Source organism: Zootoca vivipara, chromosome 8 (genome assembly GCF_965207765.1).
Source record: "Zootoca vivipara chromosome 8, rZooViv2.hap1.1, whole genome shotgun sequence".
Classification (NCBI taxonomy): domain Eukaryota; kingdom Metazoa; phylum Chordata; class Lepidosauria; order Squamata; family Lacertidae; genus Zootoca; species Zootoca vivipara.
Window position 1 is genome coordinate 34,303,343 of NC_142591.1, and position 24,850 is coordinate 34,328,192.

The following is a 24,850-nucleotide window of genomic DNA, read 5'->3' on the forward strand; positions in this document are numbered from 1 at the left end:
ACTGGTGGGGGCTGCATCGATTCCCAATGACGGTTGTTGTTGTTGTTTAGTTGTGTCTTCTCTTCTCATGAGGTGGCCAAAGTATTGTAGCCTCAGCTTCAGGATCTGTCCTTCCAGTGAGCACTCGGGACTGATTTCCTTCAGAATGGATAGGTTTGATCTTCTTGCAGTCCATGGGACTCTCAAGAGTCTCCTCCAGCACCAAAATTCAAAAGCATCAATTCTTCGGCGATCAGCCTTCTTTATGGTCCAGCTCTCACTTCCATACATCACTACTGGGAAAACCATAGCTTTAACTATACGGACCTTTCTTGGCAAGGCATTTGTTAGCACTATACAAATGCCTGTGGGTTATTATTGGGTCTGGGCAGATGGGCAGGCTATGTAAGCCCGGGGAAAAGATAAGAAGTACAAAACAAGATCCATCTGGGAACTGTCCTGGGCAGGAACTGAAAAATTCCTTCCTTTAGCAACTCCCCCATCTGCCATGCTGCATCTCACTCCCTTGCTCTACTCTATGCCTTCCATGTATAGGTCTATTTCCACCCACCATGACAAGAGCCCTGAGGCAGAAGATGGGGTCTGAGAGCATTGGCTAAATGGTTAGGAACTAAACCCTGCATCCTGCTACTTCCTCTGTCAATGAAGATTGGAAACAAGCTCTCAAGTTGATAGGATCAGGACTATGGAACCTTACTATTCTCTTCTACTGTGTACTATAATTCAAGCAGCGGAGCCTGGGAAACTTCCTTGGTCCATCTAGCTTTATATTTTCTATACTAACTGGCAGCAGGTCTTCAGACGGGGTTTGTTTTCCCCCCTATCCGGACCAATAATTGATCCTGAGCCCTTCTGCATGCAAAGTGTATGCTGTGACACTAAGCTAAAATGCTTAGCATGTGTCTGTTTAGCAGCTGCAGTGAAATCAGGCAAGCAATCACTCCTTTAGGAAAAGTGAGACATTCATGTATATTCTTATATGTCTTTTCAGTAGTTTATGCATGCTTAACTTATTTTCTCAGGTTTTATCAGACAATGGAGCAGAGGCGCAGTGGTGACATGCTGTCAACCATTCTGTTACACATTTCTTAATTGTCTCTTTTTCAGGCTAAACATGCCCAACTCCTTCAAGTTTCCTCACAGTTTTTGGTCTCCAACTCCCCACCCCCACCATTTTTTCTTCCTTTCCTATGGACTTATTCCAGTTTGTCAATGTCCTTCTTAAATGGCTTTAGAATTGGATGCAAGTCTCCAGATGAAATCTGACCAAAGCAGAATGGAGTGATGCCATTCCTTCTCATGATCCGAGCACAATACTTTTGTTGATAAAACCTAGAATTACAATAGCCTTTTTAGCAGCAGCTGCTGCAGCAGCATCACAATGCTGAATTGTTTTAGCTTATAGTCTACTAAAAACTCTAGTTCCTTTTCACATGAACTGCTGTGAAGCCAAGTGTATCCATCCTCTGAAATTCACTTGGTTAGTTTTGACCCACTTCTTCAGTCTGTCTTTAATCTTTTATTCCTATTGGTCATCAGGAACCTCATTTTGCAAGGCACCACCAGCCTAAATATGCTTAGTATGGATATCACCCAAAGTCATAATCGCCTTGATTACTTCAATCCAAGGTGAACATTATGGCCCCATAAACTCTTCTTCAACTTGAATTATAATGTGAGCTGGAGAAAAACTTCTTCCTCTCTGCCACTATTCCACTTTACTGTCTTATTGGAAGTCTCCCTTCCTCCACTACACAATGCTGGTCCTGGTCCCAGGACCCAATGCTGGTCCTGGTCCCAGGACCCAAAGGACTTCTAGCTTCCAAGATGGGCATCTGTAAAAGAGCCTTAGACATTCTGACAAAACTACATTTTCCTACATTGTTGTCACAGTACTATTTGAGAGGCTGCCAGCTATAACGCCCTGCTATTGCCACCAGTCTAACGATGTCAGGCAAGAGTTGGTGTTCAGACAACCTGGATGGGAAGTGCAAAATGGTCTGAAGAGGGATTGGAATACACCAAACTCTTTCCGCTCCATTCCCTGGCAAAAAAGTTGTTTGCAAAGCCCAAATCAAAGTAGACAAACGTCGGCTCCCTTGGCCATTAAAGCAAGATGAGTGCTGCAACCCCAGAGTTGTGCATGACTGGACTTAACTGTCAAGGGTCCTTTACCTTTACGTTTTTTACAGGTTGGCAGGAGCTGGAGCCGAGCAACGGGAGCACGCCCCATCGCGGGGATTCGAACCGCCGGCCTTCCGATCGCCAAGCCCTAGGCTGTGGTTTAGACCACCAATGGGAATGAAGTTTAACTAATTTGATGTGGATCTGTCTATTAAAAGAAGACAGGCCAACTGGTGGTGATCTCTGGCCTCCTTTGTTTGGGGCAATTATGACAAATTTAAGATCTAGATCTTTGAAAATAAACCTCTAAATAGGATCCTTAAAGAAAATATTATCTAGAATGTCTTACACTCTTTAGCCAAGAGTCCTGTCAAGAACCCTGTCTTGTCATCAAATCTGTTTTTTATTTAAAAAAAACTGTCTAGACAAGGACTGCAATGTAAAATGGAGTCCAGATTCAGCCAAGTCTGCAAAAAGGCCTCTGCATCGTTACCAACTCAGACATGCATCTCAGCATTTCATTCTGTTGAATAGACAATACATTTTCCTCTATGAGAAATCCTATCCTATTGGACATCACCACACTTAAGTATAATAAATTCTAAGGAGCAATGGCAACCAAGTGGGATGCAACATTTGCAATCATTTCAGTTTTATTAAACATAGGACATGTCCTGCAGCAAATGATTCTGCGATCCAATAATGTATCCTGTTTTTCCAGAACCATTCACAGAAAAAAATAAAAATAAAATAAAATGAAACACCTCTAGAAGAAGCAGTACTTGTTCTACGCGGCAAATATATCACAATCACATAGCTGCATGTATCTTTATAATTGCAGTTTGAAAGTGCATTGCATTAGGTTATATATAGTAGAGGTATAGGTATAAATCACTGGTAGTGTCCCTAACTCAAATACAAACATATATTCAGCTAAGTATGTACTTTTCATATCTTTTCACTTCAGCAAGTCCAACAAAAGCACTGCCATAACTCAACTGAAGTACAGGTAGATAAAAATACGTTTTTCATACAGCATTACAACTGGAAGTTGGCCTTGACTTTTCTGCTTCATTTGCCATACTGGACACTAACTAGTGAAGCATACTGCTAGCTATTCGATAGCAAGACCTTTTTGACACCTTTTAGCCCGCCCCCCCCCCAACATGTTAAAGCAAAACACTGATTAATTTAAGCCCAGCCCTCAGAAAACTCTCAAGTACCAACATGTCCTTGTCCAACATCCAGCAGCACTATCAACAGATCGCCAGAAAACATTTGGAAAACCTCTTGTTGACGAAAACCTCACCAGTTATTAAAATTTCATTGCAATATTTGAGCTATTGTATTTTCATCTATCTGTATTCCAGCTGAATTGTGGTACTAAAAACTAGTTTTTAATAAAGTTTATTACCAGCTGCCCTGAGCCCTTGAGGATAAGGTGGGCTATAAAGCTAAGTGACTAGAAACTGCAGCAAGAAACAACTCCATGAAAAAAAGTATGCAAGGGCAAAACATATTGTGATATCTAACGGAAGGGTAGGAATACAACTGAAATGTGGCAAGTCTAACCCACGCTTTAAATCTCCTCTGAGTATAGAAGGAATAAAATCAGTCTACAGCTCATATGCTATCTTTGTACGCATAGGTTTTTTTTAGCATTTCCAAAAGACTTTTAAAATCAACGTGTGACTTGACAATGAAATATATCATTATTGGTACAGTATTTTCCTTTGTCACCACACACCCACAGGTTGAAGCATCGTTGGATCTTGGGTTGCCTCCTCTCCAGTACGGATAATTCTGATGATCTGAGCAGCAGAAGCAAGCATTGTTTTATTTGGATACAGCTGTGGTTATGATGGCTGTAATTAATTGTTCAGTCAGAAAATGCAATACCATGGTGTATGTGATGGTTTGAGCACACAACAGCTTTAGTTTTCAGAGACAACTAAAAATAGTGATTTTAATTTATTCCTGCTGCCTACAATTACTCACAACCATGTATTTTTAAATATTTCCAGCCTATAAAAATTACTAATTTTTGCCACTTGTGTTTATCTGCCTTTAGACTTTGATTTGGATAAATTAAGCTCTCAAGTGTTCCTTGCTTTATGAAACTCTGCGTGTTGTACACTTCAACACAAATAAATGACTTCTACCATTAGAGGTTTAAATAATGTAATGTATTTCATGCTCAGCCTGAAGCGGGATTCCAATGAAGTTGCTAATGCACGTAATGATTAAGTGTAACTCAAATACTAACTGTGTTGTTGAAAACATGACAGGCAATAATTTGGTCTATTATATTCTGCCATTTAATTGCCTAGTACAGACATTCTCTGACACGTTATGAAGCAATGATTTACAATTATTCAAGCTGCAAAGGTCAGAAAGTGACATTATAATCATCTACACAGAGATCCCCTTCTAATGCACAAAAAATAGGTAATCTCACATAGAAATAGTTTTACTGAAGTTTCAACTTTCTATTTAAAGATTTATCTGGCCACAGAACAAACAATTCACTTGCAGCAACACTAAGACGCATGTAAATCCAAAAGTACATTTCCGGCTCTTCGTAATGATACATTTAAGAATGAATCTTCTTTGTTCTCTAAGGGGAAGACAAAACAGAAGCACTTTGGAAGCGCAAGTTATTGCTGTGCTGAAATAAGTATCTCTGTTCGTATAATCTGGAACTAATTTTTAAAAACCCAATATACACATATATATTTTTATGTGACAAAATAAATCCCTGGTAGCAAACCACAGAAAAGGAGTAATATGAATACTTCAGTTTCAAATATTTGTAGACTGTCAACTTTTCTTCAGAAGCTTTTGAATTCATGAAACATATCATTGATTTTTTAAAAAATACTAATGTATGACCTTAACATATGACATACCCCTTCAATTTACTTCACACCTCTTTGAAACATAGCTGCCAAGTTATCCCTTTTTTAAGGGAAATTCCCTTATGCTGAATAGGCTTCCTCGTGAGAAAAGGGAAAACTTGGCAGCTATGCTTTGAAATAACAACTTTACTACTACCGAACATATATTGATCAAGGCACTGGCAATATTGCCATGGTCAAACTTCAAATGAAGTTTCAAAATACTTCTCTAAATAATGTGTGGGAGAAGAAAACAAAACAAAAAAGTAAACTAAATACACCCCTTTTTTAAGGAAGGGGAAACTGTGTACTGCAAATAATGATTTGAAATTTGATCTGTGGTCACATTTTAATAGATACATTTTAAAGTAATTGAAAGAATGCAGAAAAGGGACAGATAGGTTGACTTCAAATGATTAACATTTTTGGAGACGTAAAATCCTTCTACTGATTTCTGCTGCAGTCATTTTATTTATACATAGTAACTTAAGAAAAACAGAAAGGAAGGTAAATAACTCTAACATAAGGTGTGTGTTTTATCCAAAAGCAAAGTCAATGGGAAACTAGATGTATTTTTAAATGATAAGTTGCTCATAAATTCTGTTTAAAATCTGAACTGCTGAACAATTCATTTTTCATGTACCTGAGGCATAAAATCTCAAAAGTGCATGATAAGCCTTTTCAGTACATTCCACTATGCAAGCTTTTTTAAAAAACAAAAAACCAACCCCCCCCCCACACACACACAAGGAAATGCTGGGAAACCAGTGAGATTTTCTAATTTTCGTGTCATGAACAACTTCATAGCCAGACTTCTGAAAATTAAATTTAAATAGGTAGCAGTTGGATACTCACTGAAAACAGATCCCTTCTCAAATAAGGGATGCATTTCCCATTCATGAACATAACGCAAAGGAAAACAATCACCACACATCTGCCGATAAGGAAATGAGTAGCAGACGGTTTATTTCAAATGCTGAAAGATTAGTAGCTTCCAATTTCTATGGCAGAGTATTTCTACTGTGCAGCTGGAAAAAATTAAACTTCGATTTGAAACAATAAAAGCAACATGCAAAAACACTGCTGTCTTTCCACCCACACCCTTTGTGTCGACTGTGCTACACAAGATACAGTACATAAAATCTTCTGTTCATTTTTAGCATTTAGACTGGAATTACTTTACAAAGGGTTTTCACTTTCCAATTCATAACAAAATTCAAGGCAACCAAGGGATATGTTACATCCACAATTATCCACAGCCTTGCACTGACATTTCACCTTGTTTAAAATGGAAACCCCAAACAGGTTGTGGAGCAATTGGAAAAACAAGTTAACATTCCACCTAATAAAAAGCTTGCTGTTTGGAATCTAAAAGTCACGGGATAGAATTTTTAACTACTGTAGAAAAGAAAACATAGTACAGGACCTTCTGTTTGTGACAAAATTACCAAGTTAATGTTCCTGAAAGATCACTTCACCTTTTAAAACATGATTTTTTAAAAAGGTAAATTTATAGCAATTAAAGCTAATGAAGAAATGCAGCACTAGCTGCTTATATTCAGGAACTAATAGGTCCACTGAGCATTTCTAAGATTATTTAGCCATCAATGATAATGAATTGACATTGTCAGTGGTGTTAATGTACCAATGCTCTAACCTGATAGCCAATCCCAGCAATTTTATGTTGCCACTTTATTTTTAATCTGCAAAATACCCTATCTTTTTGGTTAACATGGCAGAAATATAGCACAATGTATTATGCTACACACACACTAAAAGGTTGGCATATTAATTATTGGGCTGACAGTTCAAAGTGCACTGACCATCGCTCCTGCTTCGAATTCTCCTTTGAAATCATTACAATTTGGCAGATGACATTTCTTTACCAATTCAGCCATGGTTATGTACCAATAGTTTTGATTTGTATCAGATTAAAATTTATTATTTTAGCTGCACAGAACAAAAGGCCTATATGAGGAAGACTTTTGTGTATTTCTCCTTCCATTAGCTGCCATGTGCACAAGTAACTTGACAGTATCACAAGTTAATTGTATGTAACATGACACAAGAACAATGATTTAAGTGTCCTGTTTTTTCGAATGACCAAACCAAACCAGCAACTTCTCCCCCCCCCCACTCGCCCCAGTCACAAATATGTAAGAAGATACTAACTGCAAGGGCTGAATCAGTCACTAAAAAATGTGTGTCGATGCCAAACCACCACCACCAACCCACAGACAATGTATAGTTGGCTACTCATAGCCAAGTTCAAGTTCTTTTTCTCACAATCCATATTTATTCATTTTCAGACCACAGTTATTGGTAAGTCAATTCCACACAGAATTGTTGTCATTTATAAAACAGGCGGCTGCCAAAATGTAGCATTCCCTGGTGGCATTCACAGCCAAAGGCCTGGAAGATCCTCCTCTGTTATTTTACAGTGGATAACTTTCATAATTGCTTCCACTGAGTTTTAAAGTAATTCAGCCATCAACTCGCGATCCACTCCTCCCATCAAGAAATAAAACCACCCTTACCAATCTAACAGCACTTATTTGTATAGCAGGCACGTGAATCGGTGAATTGCATTCTAATTTGTTTTTGAACATTTCACTCACTTTGTTCGTAAGGCGTGTTTAATTGCAAGAGTTGACGGGATTAAAACCTGGCTGAAAAATATTCCTACCCACCCACCTCTCTGCACTGTGTGATCCATCTGAACCTCTGCCATTCTACGGACTAGTCATCAGGCTTCTGCAGCAACTTAACTTGTTTTGAGGAAAGCGCTTTTATATGAAGCATATATTAGCTAATTCTTTTAGCATAATAACATTAAAATACACTTTTAATAGAAGCGCGGTACTAAAACCCACCTCTGAATGTCCTATGATGTACCATATATGCCATGGCATTTTAAAACCTTTTAAACATTTCTGCTAAATTAATTAGTTTTGCATTAAAGAGTCTCTGAGCCTCCCTATTAAATGCAACACATTTGAAGGACAATTAAACATTACGAATGGTCCTTTGGACAAAATAGCCATTACGAGGGGGAAAGGGAAGCAGAGGTTTTTCTGAGGCAATACAACATACGCAAGATGCTTCTGGTATGTGTATGTATGTATATATATATATATATATATATATATATATATATATATACACACACACACACACACACACACACACACACACACTCCTCTCGTGTGCAGCAATATTCGCAATTCTTTGGAAGTTTTCTTCTCCTGTGTCTCCTGCAGTGCAAAAACTCTACGGGAGCCCATAATCTGTTAACTGAGCTCAAACTATAACAAGATATAGCACAAATGCATGTATGTGCACATATACACAAAACACATACTAAATTGAAGTCTATATTATTTTTTCATGCCTTTAAAAAGGAATTTACAGTTCTCCCTGGCAATGTGAATGAACATCCTATAATTTAGTCAATTTACAGATTACAGGTTCAAATTGACCTTGTAGCCCATAAAATTGCTCATCTGCAGTACTGGATTAGAAGTAGGAAAAGAATGTCATAACTGTATTTAAGGAATTTACCATAACAATGGGAAGGAGGATATGCATGCATAATTTTAGCCCCTCTTGCTCACATCCCCATTTTGAATGCTGAAACAATGCATAGCCTACACTCCTCTCTGGTTAACCAAGGGAGGAACGGTTTCAATTTACTCACCCACAGACATGACACTTGTATTCCCTCATCCCAAGGTGCCTCTTGACATGGTTTCTGGCATCTCCTAGTTGAGCTGTTGCAAAGTGGCAAATCTTGCATTTGAACGGCTTTGATCCTAAGTAAAATTTAGCATAAAGATAGGAGTTGAATTAGAATATTATATTACCCTTGGATAAAGAAATCACAGTTTGTGAAGAAAATAGCCTTTTAATTTTTTTAAATTTTAAGTGGGTGGGTGTGGAAATTAATATCCAATATTTAACCTGTTTCAGAATCTTGCCTAGCCCTGAAAAGAAATTTTTCTATTGCATACATTTATAACTCCAGGGATACCGTTAGGGTACTTGCCACATATTTCTCATTAAAGATACTTCCCCGAAGTTCAAACACAAAAGTTAAGCAAGAATGGGTTTTCATTAATGAGCACTCACTTATTATAGAAACAGTATCGATAATTAGAAGATGAGACACTTGGGGAACTTTAAAATGAGGCCACATAACTTTTTCCATAGTTTTCACCCATTATAATACGGCTAGAACTCAGGTTGTAACTCAGCGGAAACCTGTTCTGGTTCATTTCAATGGAACTCATACTGCAATGGTTTCTGATTCCCACGGCCATTGTTAAGGCGGAAGTGTCATGACAAGGCAATCTTTCCCCTCCACTTGTACTCCAAGTGGTCTTGCAAAAGCAAAATCATAATCTTTCACATCTTATAAATGGCTAGTGGTCTTGCAAAAGCAAAATCATAATCTTTCACATCCTATAAATGGCTAGGAAAAATGGACTACTGCAGATCATGTTAACCTCGAATTTCACGATCTAGAGCTTTCACAACATTATTTACCATGGCTTGTATCCAATGGTGTCCTTCTACTGATGGAACACTCCTGGATTTAATGGAGGCTTCCATCTGTAGAAAAAGGGGTGATTTTTATTTATCCCCCCTGCACCGCTGTGGCCCCACAAAACAGCTTCAGAGGTTGATCGGACACTGTGGAACAATGTGAAAAGTGTTGCAAGGAACTGCATGGGGAAGGATGAATTGGGGAAAAAAGTTTTTCCTTCCCATTCTTCAAGGGGAAGTCTCTGCTGGATCAAGGAGCCTGAAACAGAAGGTAAACCATTGGATACAGCAGAGATGAGGAACCTGTGGCCCTTCAGACGTTGCCGGACTACAATTCCCATCATTCCTAACCATTAGTCATGTTAGGTGGAGCTGAAGTCCAATAACATCTTGAGGGTCACAGGTTTCCCATCTCTGAAATACTATAAAGAAGTATTTTAAGTTAACTTTTAAAAATGGTTATGTCAGGTGTCGGCAACGTTTTCCGGCCATGGGCTGGACCATTGCCACTGACGCTGGTCCGTGGGCCGGAATTGCGCAAAAGCGAATTCCAGCGGCAGCGCGGCACTGGAAATCGCTTCTGCGCATGCCTGGACATGCGCAGAAGCGATTTTCAGCTTCTGGGTATGGGCGGCGTGGCATCGGAAATCACTTCTGCGCATGCCTGGACATCTGGCGCAGATGCCATTTTCGACACCACTTTGTGAGTCCCCGCGCCGCGCTCCGTCGGTTTAGCGCGGCACAGTGCGGGGACTTGCCAAGCAGGCGGCTTGTGGGCCGGATAAACAGCCTCCGTGGGCCGCATCCGGCCCATGGGCCGGAGGTTGCTGATGCCTGGGTTATGTGACCTGAGAGCTTGGGAAATTCCATACTTTGCATGAATGTTGCATCTCATGGTCAAACACGGTGCTTCTCAAAGCCACTCATGTATTAACTCTTAAAATGACCACTGGTCTTGCTTGCTAGGGATGATGGGAGTTGTAGTCCCAAAAAAGGTGGAGACCCAAGTTTGGGAAATGCTGGTTTACAATCACTGGCAGCAGCTCTCCAGGATTTCAGACACGGGTCTCACCCCGTCCTACTTGAAGACACCAGGGATTGAACCTAGGACTTTTTGCATCGAAGGCAGGTGCTCTACCATTGAGGTATAGAAATTCCTGTGGGTGGATGTGCTTCATGTAGAGGGTGCTAAGTGAAAGATTGCTCGTGCACAATTTCCACAAAAGTCAACGAGCTTCATTTGGTAAGAAGTGATGTACCTTTTAAAAAATGTTCAATTTGTAAGATAAATATATTTGAGCAGATTACCTATTTTGACTATGCCACTCTCTCTGATAAGGAGTAAATTTAAACCTTAGTACCGATATTTTAGGTCTATCTTGCTCATACGCTTCCCCCCCCCCCTTTTGACAATACCGAAAGAATGATTCATTGCCTTTCTGTTGCAATGACATGCGGTGTATGAATATACAGTGAATAAAATATTACACCTTTATGACTGTTTTATAGTCAGGAATTTATGATTATTCTGAAAACTAGAAGTATTGACATTTTGGCTATTATTTATTTCAAGAACAAACTTTAACTGCCTAGAACAGACCAAAGAATTATAGGATTTACCCCCACCCCACAAGAAAGCAGAATTCGCTTGTTCTTTTGCAACACCACTAGGCCAAGAAAAGTAAAAGTAAAACAGCACACTGCAACTGAAGTTGACTTTCTGATCAGATTGAGGCAATTATATTATCACAAAAATGCAGTCATTAAACCTGGCAGGTGTCAGTACTGGGATATTAAGTGGCAACATATCATTTTAAAGTATGTCATGACCCTTTCCAACTTTTATAAGACCAGCAGATCTCTCTATATCCATAAATCCCAGAATTGCAGTTAAAAGTAAGTGCAATATGCTTGCAGATACTTCATATTATATTTGGGATATGTTTTGTGAAGAACTTCCTCCAATATAGTTAAGCATAATATGAAATATGGGATCTTTAATAAATATACATAAAAGAGCTCGGATAAGAAAAATGTTACAGTACATCATACTTGATCAATGAACCTTTCTGCTGTGCCCTTGAACACAGAATATCTGCAAAGAAGACTTTGTTTAAATTGAGGATCTTGGTTAAAAAAAAATTCAGAGTCTTAAATTTCAATTTAATTCCCAAAAGCTGACGAAAAATGAAGCATTTAATTTTAATCTTCCAACAGAAATAAAAAAGTCAACAGTACTAAGCACGGGCAGACAAGGTTGAATATTTCACAGTTCAATGACAATGAAGCCAGATCTCTTAATACTTCCATTTCTACTGTTAGAAGTAGATGTAAAATATATTTAGCACCTGAATGGTTATATCTAGTCAGCTTTATATGTTTAAATGTCAAAAGCAGGTTGAGTCTGCAGCTAACAGCGATCACATTCTATCAATCAAACTGGAAAATTCCAGTTTATTTAAATTATCCTGATAAAACTGAATTAACCATTAATTTAGCAGCATTCCATATCAACACTGCATTCTATAAAGGGACCTATGAAAATAAAATAAATTTGAGTAAAGTCAGTCTACCTCCACATTAAATACAAAGTGCCGAAGTTGACGATCTAACTCACCAGTTTAAAGACTGATTAGGCAATATATAATGCCAAGACTAAGACTGGCTATGGTAAAGCAGCCTATTCGTATTTATATGTCCATTTTATTTCAAAAAGCTAAAATATCCTGCAGCTTCAGTCCCACTTTCATTTGGATTCTTTTCCCAATGGAAACATGTTAAATTTGTGCCAGTTCTGTTATCACTGGTGCTCCATGGGCTCTGACCACACACTGTTCTTCTTTAAGTGTCAAAATTCTAGCAATACCATTGTGCCCATTCAACCTTTATGCCCTGAAACACATACAAGTTTGGGGCCAATTTTGAGAGCGTGAGAATCATTCCTTGCAATGTTACATTAATTTTTCATTATCAACAAAGACTGTAGCATCAACAACAACATATAGGATTATGATTATCATTCCATAATTTGAAAGAAGATGTTGAATTATAGGTTATTAATAGTTTAGTCTTGTGCATTTTTTTAGCAACTAGGAGGACCTGGCCAGTGTAGTATAGTGGCTAGTGTCATATTATTACTTAGGAGACCTGGGTTCAAGTCCCTACTCAACCATGAATCTTACTGGGTGACCTTGGGCCAATCACTATCTCTCAGCCTAACTACCTCACAAGGTTTTTGTGAGGACTAAATGGGGAGATTTGGGGGGGGGGGACCATGTATACCAGAGGAAAGATGGGATAGACATTCAATACATAAATAAATATTGGCAATGGTTTTAACCATCAATTCCACAACCCCAACTGCCCACCATGAAAAAATACTTTGGAAACAGAGAGGAGTTCCAGCATGGGCTCGTGATACAGGGCCATCTATTCACAAGAAAAATGTCAAACAAGGCCATTTTAAGAGTGTAAATTGTCACATAGATCAGGGGTGGGACGGGCAGAAGGCTGATCTCTGATGATTTGCAACGAATCATCAGTTTGATATCCAATGATCTAAACACAGCAATGGCTAAAAGATTCCTCCCCCATGCCTTAAATTAGGCTGCTGAAACAAAGAACACTTGGAAGAAACCAGGGGTCCTACCCAGAGCTTTCCCTCCATGTTCTGGCACCTCTCAGGTGGCCGCCAGTGCCATTATAAAAGAACAAGGTGAATTCTGACAGCTCTTTCTCTAGAAAAATAGCACTGGTTGTATCCAAAGCAGTGCTGAGCAATGCATCCATGATTGGACACGTTAGTTGGCTGCGTCCCCAGAAGTTGGGCTTTTTGTCCTGGGCTGATAATGCCCTCAATTCTTAGTATATGCCAGCTATCCTGAGCTGCTATTTTGAACCTGGTCCTGGTCCATAGCCTTCTAGTAGAAACATGTAAGTAGACCTCAGAGCTAATAACTGGTAAAACTCAAATCCCAGCTGAATTACAAACATAACATTTTTGTTAAAGGATCACACTTATTTTATAACCCACCTTTGAGAAGAGTTCTTACAAAATGGCTTAAGTTCTATCTTTCCTTTTAAAAGTTTGAGCAACTGAAAAACTAAATGCACAAACAACCAAAGTAAACATAGTGAAGCAAACATCTCCCCAGTTTTGAGTTTTCCATGACTGCTATGCCATTTACTATCTACCGTATAGCTTTAAGACCTCTCACTTTTTCCCATAGAATGAATAATGTTTCTTCAATATCTGATGTGGCCCTTAGTTTAAAGGAGATGATTCCCATTTAGGGCACATATTCCAAATCCAAAACCTCGATGGCTTCACCCAAAGTGCAGTTGCTCATAGCATATAAATGGGGCTACAAATTGAATAATAACAATATTTAATAATAATTTCATCTGCTGTCATAATTTTGTAGTCCAGGAAGACTACATTTTGTTGCTATTCGATCATCACTCTGCAAAGGTCTTTAGCTGTAAATTATCTTCAGAATCAATGGTGTTACGTAAAGCTTATAAAAAGGCAGATGGAAATGGAAGAGTGAAGTCCAGATCTTGATGAAGACAAATTACTTCATACAGCTCTCATCTCAGAACCACTGTCCTAGCACCACCAAGCAGCAAAGAGATAGATTAGCCAACCCAGAGAATAAGGATCCCTTTTTGCATCTTGTCAGCAACATGGGAACAACTTCCCCATAGCAAGATCCCTTTCTGCTTTGATGGTTGTCAGACAGTTGTCTCCGTACAGCCAGGGTAGGACAGCTATGGCCCTTCAGATGTTGCTGGACTGAAACTTCCATCAGCCAGCTGATATTTTCCTATTTGGGCAACAACTGGTGAGAAAAGATCCACAAGACTGGCTTTACCCATGTGTTTTTAAGTACAGGTGTTTTCATAAGTATGTGAAATCTCACCATGTTCAAGCTGCTCCCACACCACTGAAATTAATGCAAGAAGGATCCCTAAATAAAGGGATTAAGGAAATGTTTTAAGAACATTTGAAGTCTCAACTGAATGGCTGTTCTATGTAGGCTGGAGTACAGAGAGTACGAAAGGTAGGTAGGGCCCATGTAAGCATTTTCTTCCCTCATTTCTCAATGTTTCTTGGTGTGTTTAAGTATACAGAACTAGTTAAGTCTCTTTTAAATAAGCATTAACTCTGAATGCCACTTACAATTCAGTGTCACAGATTGTTAAATCAATGTTTGCTACCAGTTTCCCTGCAATGTCTTTCTTCCCCCTCAACACATCCCCACTGTATGGTAAAACTGAAATGTTCTGGGAAATTACAAAATAATAGTAATATTGCATTAATATTTTGAAATTCGTTTGGTGATAATTCAGAATATATCTTCATAACAAGAGATTTCTCAAGTCTCCAGTAGTCCTGTACGACTACCAGACTGCCAAAAAAACAAAACAAAAACAGTGGTTTAAGCATTTAAGCACATGAATATTGGAACACTGAGTCTTGAGCACATTAGTATCTCTGCCAAGCACATGATTAACCCTAACATTTGTGACTCCCACTGAAGTCATAAGCAAGGAAAGCACAGAGATAGGTGAATATATATTTTCAGAATTCAGGCTGCTAATTAGGCATGCAAGACCCATTTGAATTGGAAGTTGAAAAGTCCTCTACCTCTAACCTTTCTGTTGTTTTTCTTGACACTTCCTCATTTTCACTTGTCAAAGTGTGGTGGACTTGCTTGTTATCCACTATATTGTATAACCTCCCCCTTTGCTACGTGAGAAGCTTTGGAATCGGGGAAAGGAAACTCTTCTTTATTTTCCACAATTTGGAATCACTAGTTATTGTGGGGGGAGGGGGAGGGGGGATTTTGAGAAAGAAACACTTTAAAAATGGCCTGCAAAGAAGCAATCCTGCAATCTTACACATGCTTACCTAGGAATGAGTCCCACTGAACTCAATGGGCTTCACTTCTGAGAAGACATATGTAGGGTGGTGGCTTCACAAAGTTGCAATCCCATAACCACCTGCCTGAAAGTATGCCCCACTGAATTCAGTGGGACATACTTATAAGTAGACATATTGGATTGCACTTATACTAATGCAGATGAACCCAGCATCTGCTTCTGCTATTGGTTTGCTCCTTCCGCTCTGCCTGCAGGAGCGTACATTGTGGTGATCTTCCTTGGCCTCTCAATCTTGGTGTCCAAAACCCATTTATTTCTTTATAGAACTGCTTTTATTGTGCCGAAGATGGGAAGAAACATTACATAAAACATTCAGTAAATCAGAAAATATGAAGAAGGGGAAGAAACCAGGAATTGGAGGAGGAAAAACCTCTTCCAGTTAACTATTAATAAAAATACCAGCATTACTATTTTATGTGCACAAGCAAAGTTATCAGAAAAGCAATTCATTTTAAAGGTGCAGTGAGAAAGAGAATAGATTAAAACCTCTTCTGTAACTCTTCCTCCCCCAAAATTACTTGCAAAATGAAATGGTAGATATGTGTTGTCACCCCAAAAAAGGTTCCTTTGCGGCACATTCACATCTAATGCAAAGCGGAATGAAAATACACTCATTGATAAGACATGCACAAGATGTTAAAAAGTGTGCTAACTTTTACTAAATGTTACAATCAATGATGTAACTTATGTAAGTAGGGTTGCTTTGTCATATATTGATAGTTACCTCACTTTCACATCCACATTAACTTGATTTTAAATGCAATTAATACATATAGTCAAGGAAGACTAATGGACTACATTCTGCACTTAACCTGGTGGACATTTTCAAATGGCACAAGTGACCAGTGCAAACCTATTTTGCATTGTAAACGACTAAATAAATCTTAATGGATTAAGAATGATCAGCTATCAACACACAAGGGAAATTAAGTGCTGAAATGCCTACATTGATTATTTTAAATTATTAGCCTTACTCTGTTCTTGAATTTGTATGCTTTTAGTGAGCTTTAACACATTTACAAGACTTATTGACTATAATTACAAGAGAATTCAAGTAATGGACACATCAATTATAAGCAACATGTCTTGACCAGACAATTGCATAAAGAATTCTAAAGAGAGCTCCATTAGCATCTTCCCTGTAGTTTTATTCCATTTTATCTGCCTTAAGAGGGCATATAAAGGGCTTATAAAAACTGTTCTGACCATGTGAACAGTCTGTGCCATCGAAAAACTCATCACCAATTTTTTTTTAAAAAAAACATTTCCTGAAACGATCTGCACAAGTATAGAATTGGCTTTTTAAAAGAAGGCTGGGATTCCTAAGCTGATGATACTGGTGGTTTGCAAGAATTACCGTAATACTTTAGTTACAAGAAGACACCTGAAGATGCCATTTTACCGCAACTGAATCTTAAGTACATAGCTCAGCCTCAGCTTTGCTTTCTTCTATGGAAACAAAAACTATTTCAGGATTACACCAAAGAATATTAATATTCTTTTATAATATTTTGCATCTCTTACCTTTTCATTTTCTTTCTAGTAACTGAGCACTAAGTTTCAACCACTGCATGAATTTAAACTATAGCTTCTATAATAAGCCATTATTTAAAAGTACAGTAAAATAAACCTTACAGTTTTAATGAAAATATGTTCATTGAAATGTGAATTTATTATTCAAATCCACTCATAAATTCAACCCAGAGAGACACCACTTGTCTAAGCAGAGCTCAGTGATTTAGAAAAGCTGTCTATTTAAAATAAAGAATGTATGGCAGGTTTATAGAAACATAGCAGTGAATTTTTACATAAATTTAGAACTGCAGCTTATGCATTTTCGACAAAAGTGTTGTTTTAATTTTTTCCACTTAATATAAAACATAAAAAGAGAATGGAACATGTGGCACAGCACAGAGTCTAAATCACCAGGCCCAAATATCACAGGTGCTGTGCTGCCCCTACCACTACCTTCTAAAATGATGGCTAAACTGCAAGTCCCCTGATAACCTTACATCAGGCATCCCCAAACTTCGGCCCTCCAGATGTTTTGGACTACAATTCCCATCTTCCCTGACCACTGGTCCTGTTAGCTAGGGATCATGGGAGTTGTAGGCCAAAACATCTGGAGGGATTGCAGTTTGGGAATGCCTGCCTTACATGCTTGTTTTCAAAAATTAGCACTCTCTACACAGCAATGCAGCAACAAATACCCGCCATTCAACCATTAAATGTGAATGGTGGTTTCTGAATCCATACCAGGTAAACTATTTCAAGCATTAGGCTAGCATTGCCACCAACTTGTCGACAGGTTGCTGCTTTGGGCAAAGGAAAAGCCATAAAGGGCCATCACCGCCCACCCTGTAGGGGTGAATTATCTACCACTAATTTTAATTGTAAATTCAACAAGTGTGTGTCAGCAAGATTGTAGCCAAAACACATTGGGACCCTGGGTGTGAGGTTCCCTACTCCTGCAGTACTACCAGATCAGATGGCTCACTCTCCACACCTCAACATATCAGTAGCACTTGGGTAGTGCTTTCCCTTATGGTTTGACTGTCACAACACTAATCAGAACTGTCTAGAGGAGGCATCCCCAAACTCGGCCCTCCAGATGTTTTGGGACTACAACTCCCATCACCCCTAGCCAACAGGACCAGTGGTCAGGGATGATGGGAAATGTAGTCCTAAAACATCTGGAGGGCCAAGTTTGGGGGTGCCTGGTCTAGAGAAATGAAGGAGGGGGAGGTATAGAACGAGGCCATATTTATTTTTATTTATTTTTTAAAAAAGTTTGCAAGCAACTCTAGATTAGGCAAACAGTCATTTGAAAAGTAAATGTTCTCCAAATCATATTCAGATAATAAGCTGGGATCTGATTAATGAATTATAATGAGTCTAGGGGATATAATCTGTAAGAAATGTAGGGACAAAGAGAAGATCACACTCAAGAACTTTCAAGAAAGTCTGTTTAAATTCGTGCTCCCTGACTACTAAAGAGTACAGTACTCCTGAAATCAGGCAGTGAACTTGAGATTAATATAAATCTGAAACTCTGGAGTAATTCATGATTTAAAAAATAATGGTAGCAAGGAGTAGCAAGGTCTTAACTCTACTTCTATTTGCAAAGCACTACCTGCACCATTTGTTTATACATACCTGTATGGGTTCGAATGTGAGCCAGAAAGGCCATGGAATTGCTACTTCTGCACATCTTCCCGCAATATTTGCAAATATTGCCTTTATTTTCTTCTCTCTCTCGGTTGATTTGCTCAGTATCTTCAACAATGTACTTATTGACTTCCCGGAGCAGCTCTTCATGCTGTTCTTTAATATGAAGAAATAAATTTTGCTCCGAATCAAAAGGCTCTGTGCACTTAACACATTTAAAAGTGGCACCCCCTTCCGGCAGTTCTTCGACACTTGCTTGTTCATTTCTCATGTGGCCCGCACTAGCTAAATGCTGGTGCAGGTTACTTTCGGTATAAAATGACTTTCCGCACAGTAAACAATGGAAATGTTTCTCTTTTGAAGGATGTTTCATAGCTATGTGAACATTCAGGCCACTCAAGCCATCTGCTAAAAAGCCACAGTCATCACAGCGAATGCGCGTTGATTCCCCAAGCAGCTGCCCTTCTGCTTTCTTCTTTTTTCCACCACCTTGTGGGACGTCCACTTTCAAAGCTCTCAGCCCACTCAGGTTCTGTCCATCAGCAATGTTATCAATTAGCTCACAACCATCTTCATGGCTTTTTAATTTTACTATAGAGGAATCAAACTGGCCACAATTTTGCACTGCCATCTCCTCCTTCACTCTGCCCTCATCTGATGCCTCATTACTTTCTTGAACGCTTTCAACTATTGAGACCTCTGAACCCCAAATATTGTTTAATGATACTTCAACCTCATGTTGTTCAGCTGCCAAAGTTCCTTCTTCCTCTATGGCAGAACTCTGCTGGGTCATTTTCTGTTCCTGTAAACTATGTATAGTTTTCATAGTTCCTTCAATATTTTCATCAATAGTTTGTTGCTCTAGTGTGCAACATGTTTCTGAAATGATAGGCAACTTAATTTCTTCATTTTTCACTTCTTCAGCAGGTACTGGAATACTTTCAAGTTCTCCTTCAGAGTCTTCTTCCATCTTGTTCTTATTTGAGATCAAATCCATATCTGGAGAATCTTTGCTAACAGCTAAGTTTTTACTTCCAGTTTCTATGGTAAAATTAAAATTTGACTTGACTGTTCTTTGATCTTCCACATTTTCCTGCAGGACACAATGAACTGTTTCTTTATGTGTGACCACCTCACAAACCTCAATTACAGCATTTGGAACATTTTCTTCACTGACTCCCTCTTCCCTGCCTTGGTCAACTCCATCATTTGTCTCAACATCTACAGTACTGGCAACATAACCTTCTTTGGGAACCTCTGAAGTGGCACCGTCTTCCGAAACCAAATAATTAAGGGCTTTCTTCACTTTCTGAGTGACCTGCACATCCAGACATTTCTCCTCAACGGTGTTTTGGTATTTTGTTCCATCCAGTATTATCTGAATTTCATCTGTGGGTTGCTGCTCCTTGCCAGTATCGGCCACATCAGCCTCTTCTCCAGAGGTGTTGCATGCATAAGATTGCCTTTTTATTTTATGCTTCTCTGTTGCTGCATGCCTAATCATCTCTCGGCGAGTAACTGCGTAATAGTCGCAAGCCATGCAATAGTATTCAAATTCTTTAGTGTGCTTCCGTTTTATATGTACTTCCAGAGAAGAAAATGAATGTGCAACAAAGCTGCAATGGGCACACTTGTTATCATTTGTATTTAATGATCTTGTTTGAGCCAATGAGTCCCTATCTTGGCTAACGTTACCTAGTTCTGCAATTATATGCTGCTTTATTTCTGAAGGGTTCCGGTCTCTACCCAATTCAGGAAGCTGAAGCACATTTTCACCTTCTCCTTGTATAGCATTGCCCTGATCATTTCCCTGGCTTTCCAAAGCAGCATTGTCCAAGGGTGAACTGCCATGGTCAATAAGTTCATTCACACCTCCTGGACTATTTATCTTCTTGCTACTGGCTTCAACACTACCTCCCTCTGGGCACACTATAATCTCTATGTTTTGTTTCCCATTGGCTTCCAAACGGCCTTTATGCTTCTTCGTTGCACAATGACGTTCCATATCGCCTTTTGTTACAGTATAGTAATTGCATACTTTACATAAATAGCTGTACTGGTGGCTATGCTTTCGTCGAATGTGAACTGTCAGGTTTGTAACACTGGAAGCCAATAAGCCACAATGAGGGCATGTCCGAGAAATGGTGCCTTTCGGCCTTCCTCTCTTTTGCCCGCTACCCAGAACCAGCTCACTACATTTCAGCATTTCACCTGATGGAAACAGTTCCTTGTTTATTGATACATTATCCAGGGTACAGAAGGGTAACGGCACGTTTTCATTTTCCGATACTGTCTTTAAACTGCCATAAGTAGAAGGCTCTGTTGCTTTTTTACCATCGCTTCCACCTACACATACCCTTTCAATACATTCCTCAAAGCGTAAGCCAATATTATTTTTTCTGGCATTTTCAAGGTGTTTACTTCTCTTGATGTGTTTTTCCATTCCTTCTTTGCTTAATGAGTAGAGGTTGCATGCTTTGCAAAGGAAATGATATTCCTGAGCATGCCGAAGTTTTATGTGCCTGGTAAGAACTGAGGAAGACCTTGTTTTATAAAAACATTTTTTACACTGAAACTGAGTTCTGCTCAGGACAGACTCCTTGAACTCATTAGCAGGATGTATCACCAAGGGCTTGGGCATTTCTTCTGCAACCTTTGGAAGAACACTTGTCTCCACTAAAATGCAAGATGCTGTTTGCTGAGTCGCATTGCTAACTGGGCGAACCGTATTTCCTTGAGCTGATAAACTTATATGTTGTTCAGTTGTGTTATGAACTGCAACTTCTTCTTCATTTAGAAAATACAAACGGCAGGTAACACAGCAGTGGGACATGCCATGCTCATCACGCATGTGCTTCCCAAAGCTTACCTCATCCAGGGCAAAAAATGAACACAGAGTGCAATTTATCTTGCAATCACCCATGCGATGGTTGTTTTTTTGATGGTGCAGTTCAAAGTCTTCCCTGGTTCCACAAGAATAGCCACATGTCTGACACTGAAATTTCAGCTCTTCTGCTTTATCTCCGTCAACATCCAATTCCAAACCTGTGTTTGGCAAAGTACATCCACAATGAGTACAAGGATGTAGACTCTTCTGGGCCTCAACAGCTTTCTTTGGAGAATTATCAAGTTCCAAGTTGATAGAAGAGCATGCATTTGCTCCATCTGGATCAAGTGATAGTGTTCCTGTGTCAGCTTTGCACAAATCCTCTTCAGTTTCTAAAACTTTTAGGGGCACCTGCGATGTATCACCCTGACTGAAGTCTGTCCTAATGCTGTGTTTTAAGGTGGAGTCAGGCCTGTTTCTCTTACCTAATCCCAAAAGATTATAGCGTTTTTTAATTTGCTGGTTTAATCTGAAAGAACCACTTTGCTTGAAAGTTATTCTTCGGGAGAAGATATTTCTTTTATGGGGAATTCTATCGAGTATTCCTGTGGTGTTTAAACTGCTAATTGTCTCTTGACTACCTTCAGCAGGTTCTGATCCATCTGGATTACATTTGGAGGGCCCTGACACTTCTAACTTTTCAGAATGGACATCACCATTTCCACCCACACTGGAGAAAAGGACTTCTTCATTGGTAGTGTTCTCTGTGGTTTCTTCAGAAATATTTTTTGATGACACCATTTCAACAAAAAGTTGGTGGGATGTTTTAAACTTCTTCAGCTTATTGCTTGAAGTTTTTATCGGATTTGAACCTGCATTCCTTATTTTTTGTTTATTAAGTGCAGATTTTGCTTGCACATTCTTTTCCTTGACTAGGTACTGCTGTTTTTTATGAAATGGCTTTTTCGTTAGTATCTTGACAAATCCTCCCCGGGCAGCAAGATTTTGCCGGCGGAGGTGCGTCTTGCCAAGGAAATGAGCTTGTAGAAGATCTTTCTCGAAAGACTGAAAACCACAGAGATTGCAAAAATACAATCTAAGCTGTCCAGCGGTCGGCTTGCTATGTGCTTGTAAAGATGGAGTGCATTCTGATTTATCAGTACAGTGTAGGTTCACCTGTTGTTTGGAATGCTGAAGGTGGCTTTCTTGAATGTGCTTTTCTAAATCTGGGTAAGTGGAAAAAATCTCCTCATGGGGTTTGCACTTAGAAATGTTTTCAACACAGCTGGTTGCACAGCTAACACTGGCTTCATCGTTTTGAAAAGAAGATGTGCATTCTGGAAGGGGTGTTTGGTCAACTTGGGTATACTCATTTTCCACATGTATTTCCTGTGTACTACTGTCCTCAGACTTGAAATCATGCTGCACGCATAAAGCATCACTACTTTGACAGGCACTTATAGCTTCGTCTTTTATAGTTTCATCTGTTGTATTACTTGTCCCATCAACACTACCTTCACACTTTGTGACATTCGATAGTTTGCCTTCCTTCTCTTCAGCATGTTGTACAACAGTAAGCCTTAATCTTTTTGAGACAGGTTCGTTTTCAACTATGTTTGTTGCCATACAGTCTTCAACTGCTGATTTGGATAATGGTCGTTTGGCTGTGGCGCACTCTTTATGTTTTTCCCCTGGGTTTTTCTGTCCTTCAGCTGAAAATGTGTCTATTTTTGAGGTAGAGAAAGAGTCGCTGTGAGCTTTTTCAGCTAACACGTTTCTAGCAGCTTCTTGTACTAATTCATTTTGTACATTCTCATCACCTTCATCGTTCTTCTGGTTTTTTTCAACATCCATTCTTAATGAAGATTGCGTAGAGCACAATTCTAAATAAAACAATTTAGCTCATCTGCTGTAGGGCTATCTAAAAAGAGAGAGAAAGGGAGAAAAAGAATGGAAGGTTATTAGTTTCCTATGTACATAAAAACACGTAGCATTTTATTCTAATGCAACTAATAACTTGTTGAATACAACCTATTGTTTTAAAAGGCTATAGGGACATTGTTAGCTAATTATTTTGGTAACATTCTCAAAGCAAAACGTGGCCAAACCAATAATGCCTAAACATCTAAGGAAGGATTATCTGGTTCTTAAGAGGACAGTTGAATAGCCACTATGGAACAGAAAGTCTATCGGTATGTACATACAAGTCTCTCCTATTAGCACAGGATGCTCATCAATGAGAGAAGCAAATTTTGACTCTCTTTGAAAAACATAATACTTTTAGCAAGACTGCAGCCTTGAGATCCATTATTCTGAAACATGTAGCTGTTGCTTAGTTCCAGTGCCTGCTGATTTCAATAGGACTGTAGGCTTTAAATGGAACTACTCCAGAGCGAGTCGTTTCACAGCTGTGGCGTAAATAATGTGCCCATTCTGGGAATTCAAGTCTAAAAAGTGTGACCTTTGTTTTTGACAGCCCTGACACAGTACTCCAAGATAGCATGGCATTCAGTTAAAAGGGCAACGGGGAAGGAAGGGAGAAAGTATCCTTTCCTGAAATTAGAAGTTTCACAATTAAGAAACTAACTGTCCTCAAAATGAAGAAAATATAACTGCCTCAAAATGACAAACCTTAGATTTAACAGGAAAATCTTAACAGTCCAGTTAACATGGCTGTCACTACCATGGAGATTACAATGGCATAAGTAGCTGGGATCCCTCCACTCCTAGAAGGAAAATACACAATAATGGCAATAGCAAGAAAGAAGGGACAACATAGCATCACAGAGTTCCTAAGAAATTTGGCTCCCAACCACCAATCACAGCATTGTTCCCAGTGCTTCCTGATTGGGCATGCAGGAAATCCACAAGTTGACATGCAGCAGAGATAGCCAATGTGATGTTTTCCATATATTGTTGGACTCCAACTCTCACCATCCCCAGCCAGTATGGCCAGGGATCATGGAAGGTGTAGTCCAATATCCCCTGGAAGGCACTATACCCCCAATATACAGCAAGAGGAGGTACACAGCCACTTAACCCATTCCAAACCCTGACCTACATGCACAGCACAAGTGCCAGGAAGAACCAATAATTCTTCCATCACAAGTTGATTAAAAAATCAGGGTTCTCAACTCCTGGCAGCCCAAGCAGCAGTTTGCCAAACCACCACCATTTTGCCAGGGACAATGTCATGCACTACAAAGGTTTTCCTTTAATTCTGCTGTCAGCCTTGGGGGGAAACCAACAACTTGAGGTATTTCTTATATTCGCAAACTAGATTAGTTGTTGACAGAGCACTTGATACAGAATCATCAGAAACTAAACTGAGTAGGATTCTGCA

At 39.2% G+C, this 24,850-nt stretch overlaps 1 protein-coding gene across 4 annotated transcripts in view; it reads right to left on the reverse strand.

Moving 5' to 3' along the window:
• The window catches only part of ZNF407 (zinc finger protein 407), a 349,915-nt gene that overhangs the window by 306,784 nt on the left and 18,281 nt on the right, over window positions 1–24,850 (reverse strand). For 3 of the 4 annotated variants that reach the window (XM_088676266.1, XM_035125684.3, XM_035125685.3), the window contains exons 2-3: window positions 18,669–23,428; window positions 8,719–8,833 (exon numbers count right to left, since the gene is read on the reverse strand). In XM_088676266.1, coding sequence (XP_088532392.1) covers window positions 8,719–8,833; window positions 18,669–23,361 — 4,808 coding nt within the window. In that variant the 5' untranslated portion in view covers window positions 23,362–23,428. Of the gene's footprint in view, window positions 1–8,718; window positions 8,834–18,668; window positions 23,429–24,138; window positions 24,714–24,850 lie in introns of those variants that run through there. The other variant, XM_035125686.3, reaches the window with a different exon arrangement.